Source organism: Vombatus ursinus, unplaced genomic scaffold (genome assembly GCF_900497805.2).
Source record: "Vombatus ursinus unplaced genomic scaffold, bare-nosed wombat genome assembly UNPS02014768.1, whole genome shotgun sequence".
Taxonomy (NCBI): domain Eukaryota; kingdom Metazoa; phylum Chordata; class Mammalia; order Diprotodontia; family Vombatidae; genus Vombatus; species Vombatus ursinus.
Window position 1 is genome coordinate 20,335,252 of NW_020954546.1, and position 21,131 is coordinate 20,356,382.

The following is a 21,131-nucleotide window of genomic DNA, read 5'->3' on the forward strand; positions in this document are numbered from 1 at the left end:
ACAAATGATGAGAGAAATGATAATTGAATCAGTTCTGTGATACCATCTGATTATTGGATGTTCCCTGTTGCATCAGCTAGTCTGGTTTACCTGCCCTGTGAATGGTAGTTGGTTGACAGTTGGTGGGAAGAGCTGGACCCTTCTCCACAATATTTGTTTCTTGGGTTGATGGCTATGAGGGCTGGGTTAGAAGTTGGACTGGTAGTCTAGGGGGTGCTGCCACCTCAGGGTTCTCATACTGATACCTTTATGAATGGCAATTGGCCAGCAGCCATTGCTGATGGTAAGAAAGGTGGGTTCCTTTTCCACAATGATTTTTCCTCTCAATGATGGCTGCACAACTTGGGCTGGAAGTGAGTCCAGTGGCCGGAGGGACACTGCATTCATAAGGCTCTTGTATTCATTGTCCAGGGTCATCAGGGTGCAAGGGGAGAGATGGTGGTCAGGGCGGTGATGGTGGTCTGACTTGCCTGCACTTGCTGTATCCTGTCTCTCCCTTGGGGTTAAGAGTATTTGTGTGAGATAGGGAGTCATTAATAGTAGAACAGCAGGGTTACTGAATGATGACCCTTTTCTCTTCTTGCCTGCGCTGCAGCCTTGAAGGACTGGCCAGTGTTTGAGTTCTGCTCACATATTTCCCTCCTAGTCACTGCACGGCTTCTGAGTAAGACTTGAGTCTCCTTCAGGAGAGAGGGGGAGCCCTTCTGGAGGTTTTCAAGCAGAGGCCAGGTGATCACTTAGAGGAGATTGCTGTGGTGGCATAAATGGGACAAGAGGACCTCTGAGCTCCTTTCTAAGTCTGGAATTTCTGAAAATTTGCCTGAGCATTTCAAACAGTGTTAATCAAGGCAGTTAGGTAATGTGGTACAAAGAGTTAGATCATCCGTCTGACACTTCCTTCCTATGTGACCCCAGGTCACTGAACTCTCTTAGTCTCAATTTTCTTACCTGTAAAATGGAGCTAATAATAGCACCTACTAAATGAGATAATATATGTAAAATGCTTTTCAGATCTTAAAGCGCTATCTAATTATTATCTATCCAATGGGAAAATATTTGATTTACCACAGTTTAGGTGTGTAAAAGGTTTAGTATAGGCTCCGTTGAATAAAGTGAGATGTCACTTTCATCCTCTTAGGAGTTATGCTCAGTCTAAGTGTTATCATGCTATCCTAATGGTAGAAGTCTGTCCTCATAATATGACTTATTAGGTTACTTACATTTCTGTACTATGATCAAGGACAGTTTAAATGTCAGCAGCACCTATAGCCAGATCTCCATTGTTTTCTCTTAATTGGTGGAATGGTCTTGTATCTTAGGCAAAATTATAAAATCTTCAAGCTTAAGGATCAGTAGTCCTGACTCTGAGGACAACAGTCAACAAGTATTTATTAATAATACAAACACATGTGGGAAAGACAGTCCCTGTTCCCAAAGAACTTACATTCTAATGGAAGAAGACAGCATATAAAAGGAAGGTGGAAAGAGGGTGGGGAGGAATAGTAGCTGTCTTGGGGCATGACACTCCCCCAGTGGAGGAGAGTCAGCCGTTCACCTTGGAGGGACATCTTTGGCCTGGGGAGCTTCTGCAGGGAACCAGCCAGTTAGACGGTTAGGCCTCGAGGTACTTCCAGTGTGAGAAATAGTCCAGGGGTAGAGAGAGCTTCCAGGGTGACGCACGATCTACCATATGGTAGATAGTCTGCAGGGCAGCCTGGGGAAGAGCAGAGAAGCATTAAGATGCTTGGTAGAAGCTCCAGAAAGAAGAGGAGTCAAACACTGGCATTCACCTTCTTTGACTGCTGCATCTCAGGTTGGGCGCTTAGAGAGCAGTAACCCCTTTTACCTACTGCACGTGCTGTAGGACTTAAGGAAATTGAAAGAAATGGCCAAGAAGATGTCTTCTCCCTTCATTCTTCAAAATCACGCTGCTTGCTTGCTCCTGCTCCTTATCTGCTTACCAACATCTGACTCTGGGATTCTCAAAGTGATGGATGAATTATGTGACTTTTTTGTGTGTGTGTGTGTGTGTGTGTGTGTGTGAGGCAATTGGGATTAAGTGACTTGCCCAGAATCACACAGCTAGTAAGTATTATGTGTCTGAGGCCAGATTTGAACTCAGGTCCTCCTGACTCCAGGGCCAGTGCTCTATCCACTGCTCCACCTAGTTGTCTTGTGACTTTTATTTTGAAAAAGGTTTTAGTAATTATTTATTCTCTATTTGATAAGATACTATGAAAACCAGACAGGAGTTTGGCAGAGCTTAGGTTAGATTAACTTCTTATACCACCTGCCACAGTTAAGTTCAAAATGGATGGGTGACTTTAATATTTTTAAAAAATCACTACCTGAAAAAATGTGAAGAAATTTTGATAACTAAAAAATTAAATCAAGTACATTTCACAGCTTTGGCTTAGAGGAAAATTCCTTACCAAACAAGGGGCAGAAGTGATCATGAAAGATAAAACGGATAGTTTAGATAACATAAAGGTGTACTCCTGCATGAACAGAATCAGTACAACTAGGGTAAGAAAAAAAGGGGTTAGTTGGGGGGGGGGAATCTTTGCATAAGAAAAGAGCCTAACATCCAAGATACATAAAGAGCTAAGGCAAAAATAAAACACTGAAAGCCATTTCCAGTTGGTAAGTGGTCAAAGACCATGAAGAAATAGTTCTCAAAAGAATTGCCAGCTATAAAAAAGCATATGAAAGATTGCTTTAAATCACTAATATTAGGACAAATGCAAATGACAACTCTGAGATTTCTCCTCTCATTTCACAAATTGGAAAAGGTGACACAAGATGAGAATAGTAATGTTGAAAGAGTGATAGGGAAAATACAGGTTCTCTAACACCTTATTGGTGGAGCTATGAATTGGTCCAGCCATTCTCAAAAGTGATTTGAAAGTATGCTGAGAAAGTAAGGTCCATTTGTACACCACAATATTTATAGCAATACTTTTTGTAGTAACAAAGTCCTAGAAGGCAGAGCCCATTGATTGAAGAAATGGCTAAACAAATTTTGATACATGGATGTCGTGGAATATTCCTGCGCTGTTAACCATGATGAATGTGAAGACTGGAGCAACATGGCTAGACTCGTACGCACTGAAGGAAGCAGAAGCAGGAAGACAGCGTGTGCAGCGTCGGAGAAAACAACAACAGCCGCAGAACGGAAAGCAAACTGTTGATCCCAAGTAGAGATAGGCGGTAGAGGCGGAGGACTGCGGGTACAAAGCACGACTTAGTTGGTGTGCTCATGAGTTCTCCTGAACTGCTTTTTTCCCTTCTTATTCATTGTTAAAAGGGTTGACTCTGTCTGGGAAGGAGAGAGGAAAGAATATATTGGAAAATGAATGTGAGGTAAAGACAAAAGAAAACAATACAAAAGTTTTGGAAAAGGATTATCTCCGAGTACATTAATATTCTAAGAAAAGTTGCCGTAGTACAGATTTACTTGACAGTTAAATTGTTACTTAAGAAATGAGTAGGTTGGACTAGATAATCTCTTAAGATCTTTTCTCCCTCGAGCCATTAAGCATTAAGTCAGGCAAATCTTTATTGCCTAGAATAGCACGATGTCCATAAGATGTAAGTTTGTAGTCTCTTCTTTTTTTTGTTTTTTCAAATTTTGGCTAGTTCATTTGAGAGAAACTTGTTTTCATCGTTGGTCCCATTGATTTTCTTCTCAAGGAGCCAGCTTTTGGAAGCAAACATGAAGCCCCATCTTCTCCCATTTCCGGCCAGCCCTGTGGAGACGACCAGAATGCTTCTCCTTCCAAACTTTCCAAGGAAGAGTTAATACAGAGCATGGACCGGGTGGATAGAGAAATAGCAAAGGTAGAGCAGCAGATTCTCAAACTGAAAAAGAAGCAGGTAAGCACATTTTGTGGTCTGTCATGTTGTTTGTATCGCCACTGCCGCTCAACTTTATTCCTACATTTCCTCCTTTGACATGTGGGCTGCCGCTAAGTTAATCTTCCAGAGCACAGCCTGGTTACACTGGGGTCATCAGGTACGTTTGGTAGCTCTCACCCTCCCCCCCAATTGCCACTGACGATCTCCAGCTCTACCCATCCCCAAGCAGAGCGAAATCTTTAGCCCAGTGGAATAACTGACCCTCCCCAAATAGAATGTGTGCACTCCTCTTTTTTTTTTTTTTAATGTTGCTTCCTCTGTCCATCTCTCTGCCCTCTGAAATTCTATGTTGCTCCAAAGCCCAGTTCAGATTCCTCCCAGAGCTGCCCTTGACCTTCACATGCTGTGCCTGAGCCTAGCAGAAATTGGAGGCTCTGTGAGCCCAGGAGTTGTCTCATTTGTCTTACTAACTCACGGGCCTTTGTTGATGAAGACGTAGACTTGAATGGAGGTGGGATCGCCCTGGACCCGTGACTTCATTGGTGTGGGAAGATCTGGATGAAAACATGTCTACACCTCCCCTCCCCCCTCCAGTTTTAAAGAGCTGCTAGGGGACCCTGAAATCACTGTCCTAGTGCCACACGGGATATTTCAGAGACAAGGTTTAAGCTGAGGTTTTCCTAACTTCAGATCCATTTAACTCTTCGCTACTTTATGTTGGCTCTATGTTGAACTGAATGTGAGTGGTAATCACATTGCATTAACTATGTTGTTAGTAAGTATGTGTAAGATTACTTTGGGATGTAGATGGGTGATCAGCCTGACCTAATTTATAAGTAAAATGACTTAAATCAATGAAATTGTTTTGAAAATTAGGTTCTTCTAAATGAGAGTGTTGATGCACTAGTTTCCAATGCTTTTCCCAATTTCTGTTGCTTTATTATAATGTAAACCGATGTTTTGAATTTACCTCATGATAAAGAATTGTAGGTAATGTTCAGAGTAATCTGGGATTGAAAAGCGAATGGGGAAGGTGGGCTTAAACTATACTATATTAAGAGATCATCCATGCAACAAACCAGTCTGGAACTGGTAGTGCTATATAAGTATAGCTCCTTGTGAAAAGAGATAGTTTCTCATTTGTAGTTGTATACTCAGGACTTTAGTATAGTGTATGGCACATTGTAATGATTTAATTCTTTTCATCTTAGTATAACCTTAGGCAAGTCAAGTAACCATTCCAAGGCCCATTTTCCTCATCAGTAAAATAAGAGTGTTGGACTAGATGATGTCTAAGGTCCCTTTGAGGTACAAATATATGATTTCTGGTCTTTAGGATGTAATAGGAAAAGGTAAAATTAAGGGGTATGAAGGACAGTGGAGAAAAGGAAATATGTGGAACTCAATTTGTTTTAGATAAATGTTGAATTTACTCCTATTCAAGAAATTTTGGTTCTGTTCCACATGATGAGGTGTTAGTCTGGACCAGAAGCAGAACCATGAGGGACTAGGATTTGGTCTGATTTAAGAACACGCAAACCCAGTCCCTCAGAATTTCCACAGAACTGTTCTGTCTTTCTAGGACTTTTCTCAACTTGAGATGATGACCCAGACTGACAAGTGGCTAACTCAGTCCGTAAGCATTTATTAAGAGCCAGGCAATTGGATAGGGCCTACAGATACAAAGACAGAAATGAACCAGGTCCTGTTCTCAAGCAGTTTATGTTCTGGTGGATTATATTTGATCCGAGAAGCTGTAGGGAACCACTGGAGTTTGTGTAGGTGAATCCTGTGGACAGATGAGTGCTTTTGGAAGCTCACTTTGGTAGCTGTGTGGACAGTAGTGAAGGGAGAGATTCGAGGCAGGGACACTGATTAAGAAGCTGTGAAAATGGTCCATGTGAAAGAGGTGATGTGGCCCTGACATGCGATATGTGTGTGTGTGTGTGTGTATGTATGTGTAGTCACACACAAACCGATATACACATACAAATATGTATGTACACATATGCACATATTGTTGAATTGTTTCAGTCATGTCTGACTCTTCATGACCCCATTTAGGATTTTCTTGGCAGAAATACTGGAGTGATTTGCAGTTTCCTTCTCCAGTTCATTTGACAGATGAGGAACTGAGGCAAAACAGGTTGAAGTGACTTTCCCAGGGTCACACGGCTAGTAATTATCTGAGGCCTGATTTGAACTCATGAAGTTGAGTCTTGCTGACTCCAGGCCTGGCACTCTTATCACTGCGCCACCCAGCTCCTACATACATACACACGTACATACGTACACACATACATATATGCATATATGTTTAGAAATACACACACATACGTACACACATACATATATGCATATATGTTTAGAAATACCTAGATCTAGCCAACTCATTGGTAGGTAGATGGATGAAGATTGTGGAGCTGGGGATAGTCTTGTGGTTGTGAAACTGGGAGACTGGACGCGTAGTGGTTTCCTTGCCAGAAATGAAGAAATTCCGATGAGTACCAGGTCTTCAGAGGGAGTGGGGTGGGGTGGGAGATGGTGAGATCTGTTTTGGATGTATTTAGTTTGTAATGCCTATGGGAAATTGAATGTGCAATGTTCAGTAGATAATTAATAGTGCAGGTGACTAGCATTCAAGAGAACCTCTAAGAGAGGGTATATACAGATGAGAGAATCATCTTCATGGATTGACAATTAAACCGAGGGGAGCTGATGAGGTGCCTGAGAGAATGGGGTGATGCACCCTACGTGGTTATGTGGGTATGGATGAAAAAACAGTAAAAGAAACTGAGGAGCTGGGAGGGAGGAGTAGAAGGAGGAGAGAGCGGCGCCTTGAAATCCCAAGAAGAGAGGACAGGGTGGTCTCTAGTTTCCCATGCTCTGGAGAGATCAAGAAGGATTAGAGGACTGAGCAAAGACAATGAAAAATGTCACTGGTCACTTTGGAGAGAGCAGTTTCAGTTGAGTGATAAAATCAGAAACTAGGTTGTAGAAGTTTGAGGGGCAGTGGAGGCAGTGGGTGTAGATAGGTTTTTCTAAACATTTAACTGAGAAAGGAAAGAGAGGTTTAGAACATTATCTTTTTTAGCTTTTTAGTTTTAGAGTTCAGGAGTCTTGGCTAGTTGGGAACAGTTGGATCATGTGATTCTAGAATTGGAAGGGCTCTGAGTGATGATCTAGCCTAGTCTAACTCCTAAGGCCAAAGATTTTACATGACTGCCTAAAGGTCACATGCCTAGTTAATAATTAGTCATTGTTTTCCATGGTTCATGGGACGATACTGGAGAAAATCTCACTAATAGGGATCTGTTTTTGGTTGTTTCTGAGAAGATATTTCCTAGGAGTGTCTGCATAGCCTCACGATTTAGCAAGTGACTGCTCAACTCTTGAATTTCTATAAATATCTTGATATATTATTTCCTTTCAAATAAAATTTAGCAGATGTGTTCAAAAGTGCACCTTAGTGATGACTAATGACCCTCTGTATGAAATTGTTTACCACAATTTTAGTCCCTCTCCTTTTCTGTAATTTCTAATTTCTAATTTGTAAGAACACTTCATTACTTTTCCTCATATTAATGTTCACATCTAGTTAGGCTTTGCTATGTAGACTAAAGAGTTTTCACTGCTTTACTCTTCCCCATTTCTATGTGATGAGGGCTTTCTTTATGACAGGCACTGAGTCAGTTTTATTGCCTGCCTTTGAAACCTCTTCTTCAGTTTTTCCAGCATTTGTTGAGCTTCTGCTCTTTGCTTAGCATTCTGTCAAACTCTGGGGAAGATGGAGTAAAGAGATGTTGCCAGGGTGACAGGAATTAAAGACTTTTCAGAAAGAAAGACTAAGATAGGCCTGCATATGACATAGAGAAGCACAAAACTTTTTGTACAGGTATATATCCAAATACGTTATGTTGTAATAGGGAGAGATGAGAAATAAAATATTTACTGATGTCATAGATTCTTTACAATTTTGAATAATTACTGGAGCAAGTCTCCTCCATGAAATCTTCCCAGGGGACATGAACACAATTTGGCATGAGGTAAGGATGTGTGTGATTAAAAGAATTTTGCATAGCCTATGACTGGAGGGAGTATCAAATGTTCAGATAGGCTAACACCTCGAGCTGGCCCAAGCTTAGGCATGGAGAAAGCTATAAAGGAGGGAGGAAATAGGGAGATTCCAAAGTCAGAGAAAGTATTTTAAAAAAACCCTATGTATAGATCATACATCTCAAGGCTTCTGTTCTGGAATCTTCATCTTGTGGCCTCTTCTAGTCTTGATTTTTAAAAAATATTTTACTGTTTTGTGTTATCAAATGATAACATATACAAATGAAGGTAACGTATTTAAAAACCTTAGGGTACTGTATAAATGTTAGTTATTTCTTACCTAGCATTTCCCAGTTCTCATTTTATATTTGTACTATTTATCTTGCCTACGTAATGATTGTCATTTTTATGATAGTTTAAGCACAACTATGTGATTAAAACAGAATGGTTCTTTTAAAGTTTATCCATTATTATGTTTATAAGTTGTATCACTTAAAAAAATTTTGGGCTTTATTATAGAATCATGCTTTTAGTTTGCTTTTTTGTACCTTTAAAATTTATTTAAAACCATTTTGGGGGGTGTTTATGACCTAGTTTTATGAAGAAATAACCAACCTCCTTGTTTTCTGTTTTTCTGTATGCTTTTAAAAAAAATTCTAAGGTGATTTTTACTTGAATAAAAATATCAATATACCTTCTGTGCTTATCGATTCCCATCTTACTGTCTTTTGCATTTTTTTTTGTCATTGCACAGAAAAAATGGTTCTTATTGTATTGGTGTTCATTTAATTTTTTTTTTAAAATGGTTATACAACAGAAGTAGCCAACTCTTGCTCAGTAGTCTGTTTTATCTCTAGTGACTAATTATTAGTTGGGATAACATGCTGCAGATGTTTGATTTCTTTTTCTTTTTGTTTCTTAGCAACAACTTGAAGAAGAAGCTGCTAAGCCTCCAGAGCCAGAAAAGCCTGTGTCCCCTCCTCCTGTGGAGCAGAAACACCGAAGTATTGTCCAAATTATTTATGATGAAAATCGGGTAAGCCTATGTTTGCTGGGAGTTGATTGTTGAATGTAATCTTCAGCATCGTATTAAAAACCCATTCCATTCTTGGTTTTGAGTATAGGTTGCAGTGAGCATTTAAAATGTTCAGTTTGTAAATCTTTCAGGATTCATGAACTGTCATGACTTGAACCTGACTCTGTTGAAAGCTTTTGATAGCCATCTTTTGTAAGGAAACAGGCTTCATTCTTACATGCAGTTCATATGTCATGAAATAGAAATTTGTCTGGTTGGCTTGGGGGAAATCATCTAATTACAGATTCTCGGTGGCAGTATGCATTCTCTGCTGGCCCAAGTCAAAGAGAAATCTCCCGTGGTTTAAACTCTCAGGGGATGCTTATAACATTCATTACTAATGGGCTGCAGTGTCACAGGTGGAAATTGTCTCTAAACTTTATTATAAACTTTAGAACTTATACTTGGAAATTACAAGAGACTGTGGACCTTTCAAAGCAATTTTAGCTTTCATTGCTTCATGAAATAATTTCCTTATCTCTTGTTTTCCTTGAATTAAAAATCCCCACTGGTTTGAAACAGACTGCAGTTATAATATTATTAGTATGTTGGTTTCACTTTTTTTTGTGTTCTATCATGACGAAAGCACTATTTGTGATAAAAATTAGTGTAGATAATGGTAGTCATTTGTATGCGCACAGTTGTGAAATGTGATTTTATAAGTCTTTGACCTTTTCTCCATGTTAGTCAGCTTTTAACATTTACTAAACTTATGTGAAAAGATTGTGGCTTTGTTTAGAATTCCTATATATAAAATTTACAATTTTAATCAGATGTATGCTAAAAATTAACTGTATTTCCTTAAATGCTAAATCTTACTTAGCCAAGAGCTTATAATGTTTTAAATGATAAAGGAAAAGGAATTGCTAGCTGGAGGCTATCATAAGGTATTATATAAAAGCTGTGATATTACTCAGCTGACGTGCTGTTATAAAAAGTGCAGCCATCAAAACATGTGTTCACTGTACAACACAGTTAAGGGTCACGTCTGATTAACCAGCTTAGGGGCCAAAGGGAATTAGGCTTGACTTGAAACAAGTGGAGTAATGGAGTAAAGCAGACCTAGTTCAAGATGAGAGCTTTATGACTCTTCTTTTTGACAGGGTGTTGTCTTTGATAGGTCTCTGCTGTAAATTAGTTTGATATTAGTAAATGGAGAACTGATGAGACTGTTTATATGTGCAAAGCTTCTTGGTAGGTTCATAAGCTAGCTTTGTAGCTGTTTTTGTTTTTTCAGAACCTAACCGTTTTGAAATATCTTGCATAAGAGATAAATATAAAGTTAGAAGTACTTTGTGGATATTAGAGAGTTGGTGTCCTGAAAGGCTACCATTTTACTTTTTAAGTATTTTGTGCCAAATATTATTGACTCATTATCTTCGCAAGTGTGAATGAAATATGAATATTAATGTAAATTCATCTGATGTTTAATTGGTTGTTTGATTTATAGGCATAAATCAAAAGTTAGTGAAATTCTTTCAGAAAAAAGGATTTGGTGGAAAATTTTGTTTACATTTAATTTTGGTCATAGCTGTATAGAGTAACTTTTCTTGTCATTCTGAATGTTGTGCCCAAAGGAAAAAATCTTCCCTGACTGTTTATTCTTGGACTGTAACATTATTGTATGTTGAACTACTCTTAAAATCCTAAAAGATGGAAGATTGACATAATGCATGAAATCTGTAATTAATATTAGGTCCTCTGATGGTGAAGTTGTTGACTTCCTCATTAGTAATTATTGCAAAATTATATAACTTACGGTGTACTTATTGCTTGGTATTTGCCATGAGGCTCCTCCCCCCAGTAGCCTTTAAAACCCCTATTGATCAATCCTAAATAATTGGGCACCACAAAGAAAAAAAGGAAAAAATTTAGAGGTAAGGGCTCGAAATATTAGAACATTTTCTTCTTATTCTTTTTTACTTACCTCTGCCAACTTGATAGTAGATTGGGTCTATTGCACTTAAATTATTAGTTTTTGTGTTAATGATTATAATGCTGACTTTTCTTAGCACTTTATTGTTTATTTACTCAAAAAAACCTTTATTAAGTATCTATTAAGTCATTGTGCTCAGCCCTGGCAATATATAGATATACAGGCACTCTGCTTTCTTAGAACTCATTCTAAAACAGGGAAGTCTGTGTTAAATACATTTGATTGAATTCCAGAAAGTTTATTAAGTCTTTATCTCTGTGTCAGACTCTGGGGTTACAAAGACAAAATGAAAACCAAGATGCAAGGAAGAGGGCGTTAAGTCCAGAGCATTTCATGTTGTATTTACACCAGCCATGTGTTGAAGCAGGTGATATAAATTCCTCCTTCTCTCCACCGCCACCTTCCCCATTTTATGGAATTTAAGTGTGTGCAGCTTAAGTTCCTCATAAGATGATGTGTACGTAAGGAGTTGTGTAAGAGACTTAGCTACCATCCAGTAAAATGGTTGGAACATCAAGGCTGAACATTTTAGAATCAGGCTATTCTGCAAGAAAATTCTGCTTAAGTAAGATTTAAAGTTCAGACTAGAATTCATTTGGTCTCCAAACATACCACTTTACCACAGTAATAACTAAAAACAGTCTCGTGACCTGTAATTACTTCACACAGCTGTGGACTCCAGAAGTATTCATTGGTTCTCAAGTTTCAGAATATTGTATGGTAGAAAGTAGTTATTAGAGTCAGCAGAGCAATTTCTCCAAATACCCTATTTGTTTATTTTTTTTGTATGTGTGAGTACTTTGCAAATGAATGACACTGGAACACAAGAAGGAACTATAATATGGACTTTAATTTTGCCTAAATTTGTTAGGAACTTGATATATTTACTAGCAGTTAAGCCAACAGTTTTGAGCTTGAGTCACAGAGTATCAGAGTTGGAGGGGCCCTTGGAGACCATCAAGTTCAGCTGGTGCCCAATGAGAATGTCCACTGTCGTGGGCCTGAGAAGTGCTCATGCGGCCTCTGCCTGTGAGGACCCCACTACCTCTTGCAACAGATACCACCTCCATTGGTTTAACTCTTAATTCTCTCTCTCTGGCGCCAAGCAGTACAAGTGTAAACCTTTTGCACGTGGCACCTGGTCAGATATTTCAACAGAACTATCATGTTGCTCCTCCGTCATTCCCTTGTCCTCCCAAAGGAAGGGAGAAGCTAGGCCCCCTCTACTGTGGGTTCACCATCTCTATTTTCTTCAGCCAGTTCTCCTTTGATATGATCTTGAGGCCCTTCGCCGTTCTGGTTGACTGCCTTTGTTTTTGTTTTTTTTTTAAATTAAAAAAAATTTTTTTTAATTTTACCCCCAACTACATGTAAAAACAATTTTTAACATTCTTTTTTTTTTTTAATTTTGAGTTTTTAATTCTATCCTTCCTTCCCCCTCCCTGAGATGGTAAGCAGTCTGATATAGATTATACATGTGCAGTCATGTAAAACATTTCCATATTAGTCATTTTGTACGAGAAGACTAGAAACAAAAAAAAAAATGAAAGAAGGCAAGAAAGTGAAATTCAGATGCTATTGGTTCTTTCTCTGGAGGCAGATAGCATTTTTCATGAGGAGTCCTTTGGGCCTTCCTCCTTTGAATACTCATGAATGGGATTCTGTTCATCAAGGACTTGGTTGGATTGATATTTGGGTACTATTTTTAAGGGGATTTCCTAAGCAAATAGTGTAAAATAGTATATATTCCTTTTTTCATATTTTTGTAGTGATTTTTTCCATGTTTTTATACTTCTGTTTTTCCAAATTAAATTGTATACTCCTTAAGGGCAAGGATTTATATTAATTGTATCAAAGACAGCACCTTATACCCTGTCTTGTTAATAGGTATTCAAATATTGATTTTTGTTGTGTACTAAATTAAGATTATAAGGGGGATTGTCTGCCTATTAAAGGAATTATTTTGTTTGTTTCCTTTGAAACCTTGAAACATGAATGGATATACTAACACTATTAATAGAAGGTAGATTTGTTTAGGTTTCTGATTTGTTGTGTTTTTTAATTTTTATATAGTCAATATCTCTATCTTGTAATCCTTTTTTTGTTCTAGTTATGTGTTAAAATTATAATACTTATTAAAAACAAGTCTGATTCTGTTTGATCAATGCTGAATATCTACTGTATGTTTGTTAGTATTCACTAATTCAGTCCAACTTCATTTTAGCCTGAATTAGTAAACTTTATTATATATTGGCAAATGAAACCAATATTCAGGCCAGAAATGTGTTTCAGGTTACTAGTGAGAGAAAATTCTAAAATATTTAGCACTCCTTTTAAAATTAAATTTTGCTGTTTAGCTGCTTAATTTCTATTTGCCTTTAACAATTTTCGAAGCTTTAGTTATCCAATAAACGTGGAGGGCAAAAGTAAGAATGTCCCTTCTTCTCACCAGTAGTTGATGTAGTTTTAGAATGGTAGCAGTACACAAGATGAAAAGGAAATTAATGCCATAAACTTTGGGAAGGAGGGGGAAAATTATCCCTATTTATAGACTATATGATGGTTTACCTACAAAACCCCAGAGAATCAGCAAAGAGACTAATTGAGACTTTTAGTTTCATGAAAATAACAGTGCTCAAAATAAACTAGCAAAAATGAACAGTATTTCTATGTAGCCATTTTTTAAAAAAGAAAACAGAAAGTGAAATTACTCAAAATAATAACAAAATAGAACTTACTTGATTACAAAATATTCTAGAGAATTTGTGAAGAAATGAAATAATTGGAAGGATGTTCACCAAGTTTGGGTTATGCCATTATATTAAAATTAGTGATGCTACCTAAATCATAGATATAATGCTATACCAACAGAATGTCCAAGGAGTTACTTTATATGCTACTTTATTGAAGCAAAGTAACAGAAATTCATTTGGATAAACAAGAGAATTTAAAATTTCTAGGGGTATGTGAAAAGATAATAGGAGTAAACAAGGAAATAGTATTTCCAGACCTCAGATTATATCATAAAGCAGGAACAACTAAAACTATGATGCTGGGCAAAAACTTTAAATCAGAGGAATAGACTAGGTAAGCATGAATCAGGAAAAAATGAACTCTTTTGACTTCAAGAAATCTGAGAACATAAACGTCTTGAGGAAACATGTCTTGTTTGACAAGAAGTATTGGGAACAGTAGAAAGCAATGTGGCAAAATATTAGGTTTAAACTAGCATCCCACACCATATACACAATTAAGTTTCAAATGGTTATTTGAATTAAATATGAGAGATGTTATCATTTAAAATAATTGGAGTAGAATGGATAGAGGTATTTTCCGTGACCTTGGGTGAAAATTCTGAAGCAAATGAGATATGAGATCCCTAAAGATAAAATAGATAATTTCAGTCACATAAAATTGAAAGACTTTTCTGTGGAAAAAAAATCAACACAACTACAATGAAAAGGAAGACTATTGATTTAAAAAATTTTTTGAATGAAATATCTCTAGTGATCTCAGAATTAAGATGTAAGAACTAACACAGATATTTAGGATTGAGCCATTCTCTAGTAGATAAGTGATTAGCCACATGAAAGACTATCCCAAATAACTGATAATAAATAGAAGTTCAAGTCAACACAGCTGAGATATATCCAGCAAATTGGCAAATTTGACAAAATATGAAACAGTTAATGTTGGAGGAGTGGTGGGAAAACAAGCACATGTACTTTGGTGGAATTGCAGATTGATAATCATTTTAGGAAACAATTTGGAATCATTCTAAAAAAGTGACTAAAACATCTGCCTCCTTTGACCCAGAGATATATAGCTATATATTTGTATATATGTACATATTGTTATGTACACACACATACGCACACGCACGCACACGCACATGCACATATATCATAAGGTCAAAGACAGAAAGGTCCCATATATGCCAAGATATTCATTACAGCACTTTTTATGGTAGCAAAGAACTGGAGATAAAGGTGTCATTCAGTTGGAAAATGGCTAAACAAATTGTGCTACATGGATATATTGGAATGCTACCATGTTGTAAGAAATGACAGATATGAAGATTCAGAGAAATGGAAAGAATTATGTGGATGGATATAGAATATGATAAGCCAGACCAGGAAGACATTCTGCTTAGTGCTTACAATAATGTAAACCAAAAAGACAGTCACCAAAAACACTTGAAACTGACGGTTATGGAATTAAAATGACCAGACTTGACACCAGAGAAAAAACTGCAGCTCTCCTTATTGTAGAGGACTGGGACTTTGGTTACAGATTATATATAGAATGCATATGCTATCCAAAATAGGCTGTGTGTTTGCTTTTACCGAACTATTTTTTCTCTTTCTTAATCTCTCACAGGGGGAAGGCTCTTTGGAAATAGCGAAGAGGGAAGGGATATATTTGAAAATGTAAAAGCAAAATACGTTAAAATTATCTGTGCTTTAGATAGTGATACTAGTGACAAAATGATCTATTTAATTTATTTGTTGAGAAGATATACAAATCAAAGAGAGATTAAATCTTCTTCACCCATAACACAAGGGAAGTATATTTGGAAATAAGAATTTTCTAGGATAGATATTTCAGTTATGCTTTTCAATATGTGATTATTTTGTTTATTTATAGTTATTCAATACAACAATGTTTTTATCACTTACAGAAAAAAGCCGAAGAAGCTCATAAAATTTTTGAAGGTCTTGGCCCAAAAGTTGAACTGGTAAGTGAGCCTTTGCCTTTTTCTTGTATTGTTTTCTTGTGTGCTCCTTATTCTGTTTTTGCCTTTTAAGACTTGTTCGTTTTTTCTTTTTAAAAAATTGATGCCTTTTGTCTTTATAGCACATACATTTTTAAATTAATTAATTTATTTTTAGTTTTTAACATTCACTTCCACAAGATTTTGAGTTCCAAATTTTCTCCCCGTCTCATCCCTCCCCCCACCCCAAGATGGCATGCATTCTGAATACCCCTTCCCTTAATCTGCCCTCCCTTCTATCTATCCCCTCCTTCTGTTATCCCCTTCCCCTTCAGTTTTCCTGTAGGGCAGGATAGATTTCTGTACCCCATTTCCTATATATCTTATTTCCCAGTTGCATGTGAAAACAATTTTTCTTAAACATTTGTTTTTAAAACTTTGGGTACCAAATTTTCTTCCTTCCTCCCTCCCCACCCACCCTCATTGAGAAGGCAAGCAACTCGATACAGATTATACATGTGTAGTCATGCAAAACACTTTCATAGTAGTCATGTTGTATCACATATATTTTTGAACATACTACCCCATTCCCTTTACCCAGAAAACCTTTGCTTATAACAAAATTAAAAAAAGAAAAACGAAACAATGTAGAACTTATTCTCGATATGAGTTAATTGGGCCTATGGTGGGTACTTCCACGAACTATTCTACACCTTAGTAGACAGTTATTATGAGTTGCTGGGGCTCCAAAACATTCCTCCCCTGATTCCAGCCTTCAGACAGTCAGCCTTTCCAAACTTCTTTGACGTTGATGGTCTTGCCTAAACAACCCTACTGCCATTGTAAAGACCAGCGCCTTTGCACCTTCGTAGGGCCTCAGCGTGTGCTGTTTCAGCTTACCCTTTGGTCAGCAAGGGTCCTCTTCATGCCTTCTGTGCTAAAGCAATCTAGCCAGACCTGAGTGGATCCTTAATTTATCAGTCTGGACTGATTATCTCCTCAGTGCTAGGAGCTCCTGATGTGGAACCTCCTTCTACCAATGTAGTTTGGCACCTTCCTATAATTTAGAGTCTTAGGGTGTTTCCTAGGGTACCAGAAAGTTAAATGCTTTGGCCAGGTCACATAATTAGGAAGTGTTGGTGCTAGAACATGAGCCTACGTCTTGCTGACCTCAGAGCTGGTCCATAGGCCGTGAAGCCATACTTCTTCATACTCTTTGCTCGTTGTGAATAAGAAAACTGAGGCAGGGCCTGCATATATCTTTGTGTGAGTCATGCGTGCCTGTCATCTATCCTATTTGGGAGGACGGAGTAAGAGTATTCCCAGTGGATTTTGGATTACTATATTAGGAAGGGAAAGAATCAGTGATGATGAATCTAATGGTCACCTTTAACTTTCCTTGAAATTTAAAATATCCATGAAAAAAATGTTTGATCATCAGACACAAACTCAGTTTCTGGATTTTTAAAAAAACATTCTCACTAAAAAGAGGAAAAATAAGACTAAAGATCTGGCTTTCTTTGGGCATGTGTGGAAATTAAGTTCCAGATTTCTCAGTGAGATTACACTCTAATGTCATGGAGTATATTCTGTTCCGTTCTCTGTAGACATCAGGGCAACCCTTGAGTGATTTCTTTTCTTTTTCACTTTACAGCCACTTTACAACCAGCCATCCGACACCAAAGTGTACCATGAAAACATCAAGACGTAAGTATCTCTTGATTGTGAAATCCCGTCATTTAGAGGCCACCCATAAACGCACGGCTCTGTCAGTGAGGCTCTCCTCTGTTGGTCACTGCTTGCTGTAAGATAAGATCCTAGAGGCCTTTGAGACTCGGGCCTTTGCTCTCATCTTGTTGTGTTAGCTCCCTTTGATTTCTTGGGGGTTGGGCGAGCAGCTTTCAGTTCCCCAAGACCAAAAATGACATAGACTGTGACGTAACCTGGCTGGTTTTGTAATCGCTAGTAGAGAGTGGATACTGAACCTTGAAATGGCTTACCTTGAGGCTTGAATTTTTTGCCTCCTGTTTTGTCTTTTTTTCAGTGGAGCACCTGCAAGGCGCATGATGAAGTAAGATAATGAAGCTTTTTCATTTAAGACTAGTGATGACACCGTCCCCCACCAAGCCACATCTGCCATTGCAAAGTAGAAGCGCCACGGATCATTTTATCATTATTCACAATCCTATTCTAGGGAAATCCCTTCCATGCCTCTTGCCAGCTACGGTATTTGTAGACCCTTCTGCCGTTTAACGTCCTGGCGCCTCGTGCCTTGGAAGCGTGAGGAGACTGCTCGCTCCCACAAAGTCCTTATCCGTGCTCATTGTAGGATAAGGCTTGGACGGATACCAGTTTGGGGGCTCAGAGCTTAATTGAAATGAAAACAACTTGCGTAACATAATTGTAGTGAGGTGTAGATTGTTAGGGATCTTGCTTTTTTTTTTGTTTGTTTTGTTTTTTTAATTTGTAATTTTAAGATACTTTCTGGTGAATTATTTGCTAGTGAGTTACCAAAAAAATGATATGAATTCCAATATGATGTTTTTATATATTTTATTGAATATTTTGCTAACCATAACCACAAGATATATTGTTGTTTACTAATATTGATGCTGATGGCACATTGCTGTTAATTTTTTTCGTTTTTTGCTGAGAGTACAAGTGAAACAGAAAACTCCATTGCACCCGTGAGCAAGAACTCACTCAAGAACTGGTGGCAAAGATGATTTAGCAAAGAATACATAAGAATGTGTATGAATACCAGCTGACCTGAATTCTGATCTGGAATACAGCTCGTTAAATATAAGATTCACAATACAATCCTTACACATTCTTATTGACTTCTGTGGTAGAATGCTGTTTACAGTATTAGACTGTAGAAGGAGGTTAACTCAGTTTATAATAAAATATAAAGTATTTTAAATATTTTGAATATAAAATACGAAGGGCAGCTAGGTAGCACAGTGGGTTCGGCACTGGGCTTGGAATCAGAAAGACTCATCTTTGTGAGTTCAAATCTGGCCTCAGATACTTCCTAGCTGTGTGACCATGGGCAAGTCATTTAACCCTGTTGTCCTCAGTTTCCCCATATCCAAAATGATCTGGGGAAGGAAATGACAAAATCATTTCAGTACAGTATCTTTGCCAAGAGAACCCCAAATGGGTTCACAATGAGTCAGACCCAACTAAAATGACTGAACAGCAACAACATAAAGTTGTAACAAAGAATAAATCTGTGATACATACAAAAGTAGTATCAGACAAAAATCTAGGTAACTTCTTTAAATACCTCATTTTAATTACTTTGTGTGTGCATTATGTCTCCCTCTTGTAAAAGTCCTGAGGAGTGGTTACTGTCTTCTATTTCATTTGTATTCTCTGATATATTCAGTACTCCTCTGTTTGAATGAGTTTATGATATATTTGAGTTCTTAGTAAATTACCTTTTCAGATAGTGTCTACAAATTGTGATGGATTTGCATTTATATCTGATTTATCAAGAGACTAAAATTAGATAAAATTGAATGTATGTGAAATATTTGACCTACATACAGTTAAATGTATGTTATCCATACAGTAATTGAACTTATACATAGTGTCATATACATAATTATTGTTTTTCTGTGGCAGTTACTTAGTTTATATAAAATTGGTAAAGTGTACTACAATGATTCTCTGTAGTTATTGGCTACTTTTCCTATAGTCCACTCTCAGTTATTCCTGTTGCTGCAATGGGGCAGTGACATGGTTAATCCAAGTCATTTCTGTTTTGCTTTGGGATAAATTTTCTGCACAAATTTAATCTGTACTGCTTTTGTCAGGGAAATTCACAAAACTTCAAAGTGATAAGAGAGTGCTTTTTCATATGGGCCTCCTGCTCACTTCTTTACTTTGTTTCTACTTAGTTGCTGGAAATGGACTGTTTCTTCTTAGCTACAGTGAACCACATACTATTTGTGTAAGAGAGACACTTACCTTACTCAGCTTAGCCTTCCCTGGGTGATTGAGTCAAGAGGGGGTCGTTTTCCCTTAGACCCACCCTGCCTTGCTCCTGCAGTCTCTCTTGATTTGGAGCAGACAGAGCCTGCTTATGGCAAAATAAAGGCAAAAAGGCTATGTCATGTTTAATTTGAAAGCTTGATTTTTCTGTATTTAATTGAGCAGGAATAATTGAGAATTGACTTTATTTCTATGAGCTCCTTCAGTGTGGAAGAGGAAGCCTTCTAGGCAGTTATAATTATTAAACTTACCAATTTTTCAGGATAGAAAAATAATTTTGAGATAACTTTATTATGTGAAAATTATTTTCAAGTCATCTTGACTTGATTTCTCATGTCATTAAGCTGTTTGGTGAAGACAGTAAATCAGTAATGGACTTGTATTATTTTCTCACTTTCACAAATGATATTTTCTCTTCTAGAAACCAGGTGATGAGGAAAAAACTCATCTTATTTTTTAAAAGAAGAAATCATGCAAGAAAGCAAAGGGTGAGGGCTTCTCCTTCTTGACTTAATGTCTATGAGATTTGTACAAACCTTTTTGTTTGTTTGCGTAGGCAGACACTATTCTCCGCACCATGGCCAGGAGGAACAACTGTGTGCAGAGTTGTGCTGATGAGGATGTTGACTTATATGTAATAAAAACTGCCACCAGCGTTGTGGGGGCGTAGTTTGCATATTTGTGTGTGTCATTCTTAGATTGGTGCGATATTTTATGTTCTTTTTACCCAGCCAGAATAAGACTATTGGTAAGTGGTTTTAAAAATATTTATGAAGATTGAGTGGGGTGGGCTATCCTGTGTCTCCCTAACTTTTACATTAATGGAGTACTTTTGCATAGATTTCCCTTCCTTTATTAAAAACTTGGTTATGTGACAGGTTTCCATTTGAAAGTGGCAAAAACCTTGGTTTTATTACTTGATTAGGCCTTAATTTTAACCAGCTTAATTCTTCTTGAAAGCAAGTCATAGCAAATTTTATCTCTATTTCTCAGTTTATAGTATTCTTCACATGACATTTCTTAGGCAAACAATAGTTTGTATATTTACACTTAAGATATCAAAATAAAATATTAGATATTCTTTAAGTTTAAACCAAAATGAATTTGTAGCTTTATTTTTAAGGTCCCAAATGTGGGATTTTAAGAAAAGCAGAAGCTGGGGGCAGCTGGGTGGCGCAGTGGATAGAGCTCTAGCCTTGGAGTCAGGAGAACCTGAGTTCAAATCTGGTCCCAGACACTTGACATTTAGTAGCTGTGTGACCCTGGGTAAATCACTTAACACCAATTGCCTCACCAAAAAGAAAAAAAAGAAAAAAAAACAGACCAGGAATCGATGCTTAGTAGAAGACTTCAGATAACTTCATTTGCTTCTTGTTGTTAAGTCTCAAGCCTTATAGGTAGTTTTTTTTTTTTAAAGAAATAACTTCAGAATTTTTCTTCTATTAATATGTAAAATCATTGTTATTAATAGGATAAACATTAATGCAATTATG

General features: G+C 37.4%; 1 protein-coding gene across 10 annotated transcripts in view; it reads left to right on the forward strand.

Annotated features, from left to right (window-relative positions):
- NCOR1 (nuclear receptor corepressor 1) overlaps nt 1–21,131 on the forward strand; it is a 184,524-nt gene that overhangs the window by 50,918 nt on the left and 112,475 nt on the right. For 8 of the 10 annotated variants that reach the window (XM_027861867.1, XM_027861868.1, XM_027861871.1 and 5 more), the window contains 6 exons: nt 3,694–3,876; nt 8,837–8,950; nt 15,607–15,663; nt 17,294–17,346; nt 17,684–17,710; nt 20,060–20,126. In XM_027861867.1, the coding sequence (XP_027717668.1) occupies nt 3,694–3,876; nt 8,837–8,950; nt 15,607–15,663; nt 17,294–17,346; nt 17,684–17,710; nt 20,060–20,126 (501 nt within the window). The remainder of the gene's footprint in view (nt 1–3,693; nt 3,877–8,836; nt 8,951–15,606; nt 15,664–17,293; nt 17,347–17,683; nt 17,711–20,059; nt 20,127–21,131) is intronic. The other 2 variants (XM_027861870.1, XM_027861876.1) reach the window with 1 other exon arrangement.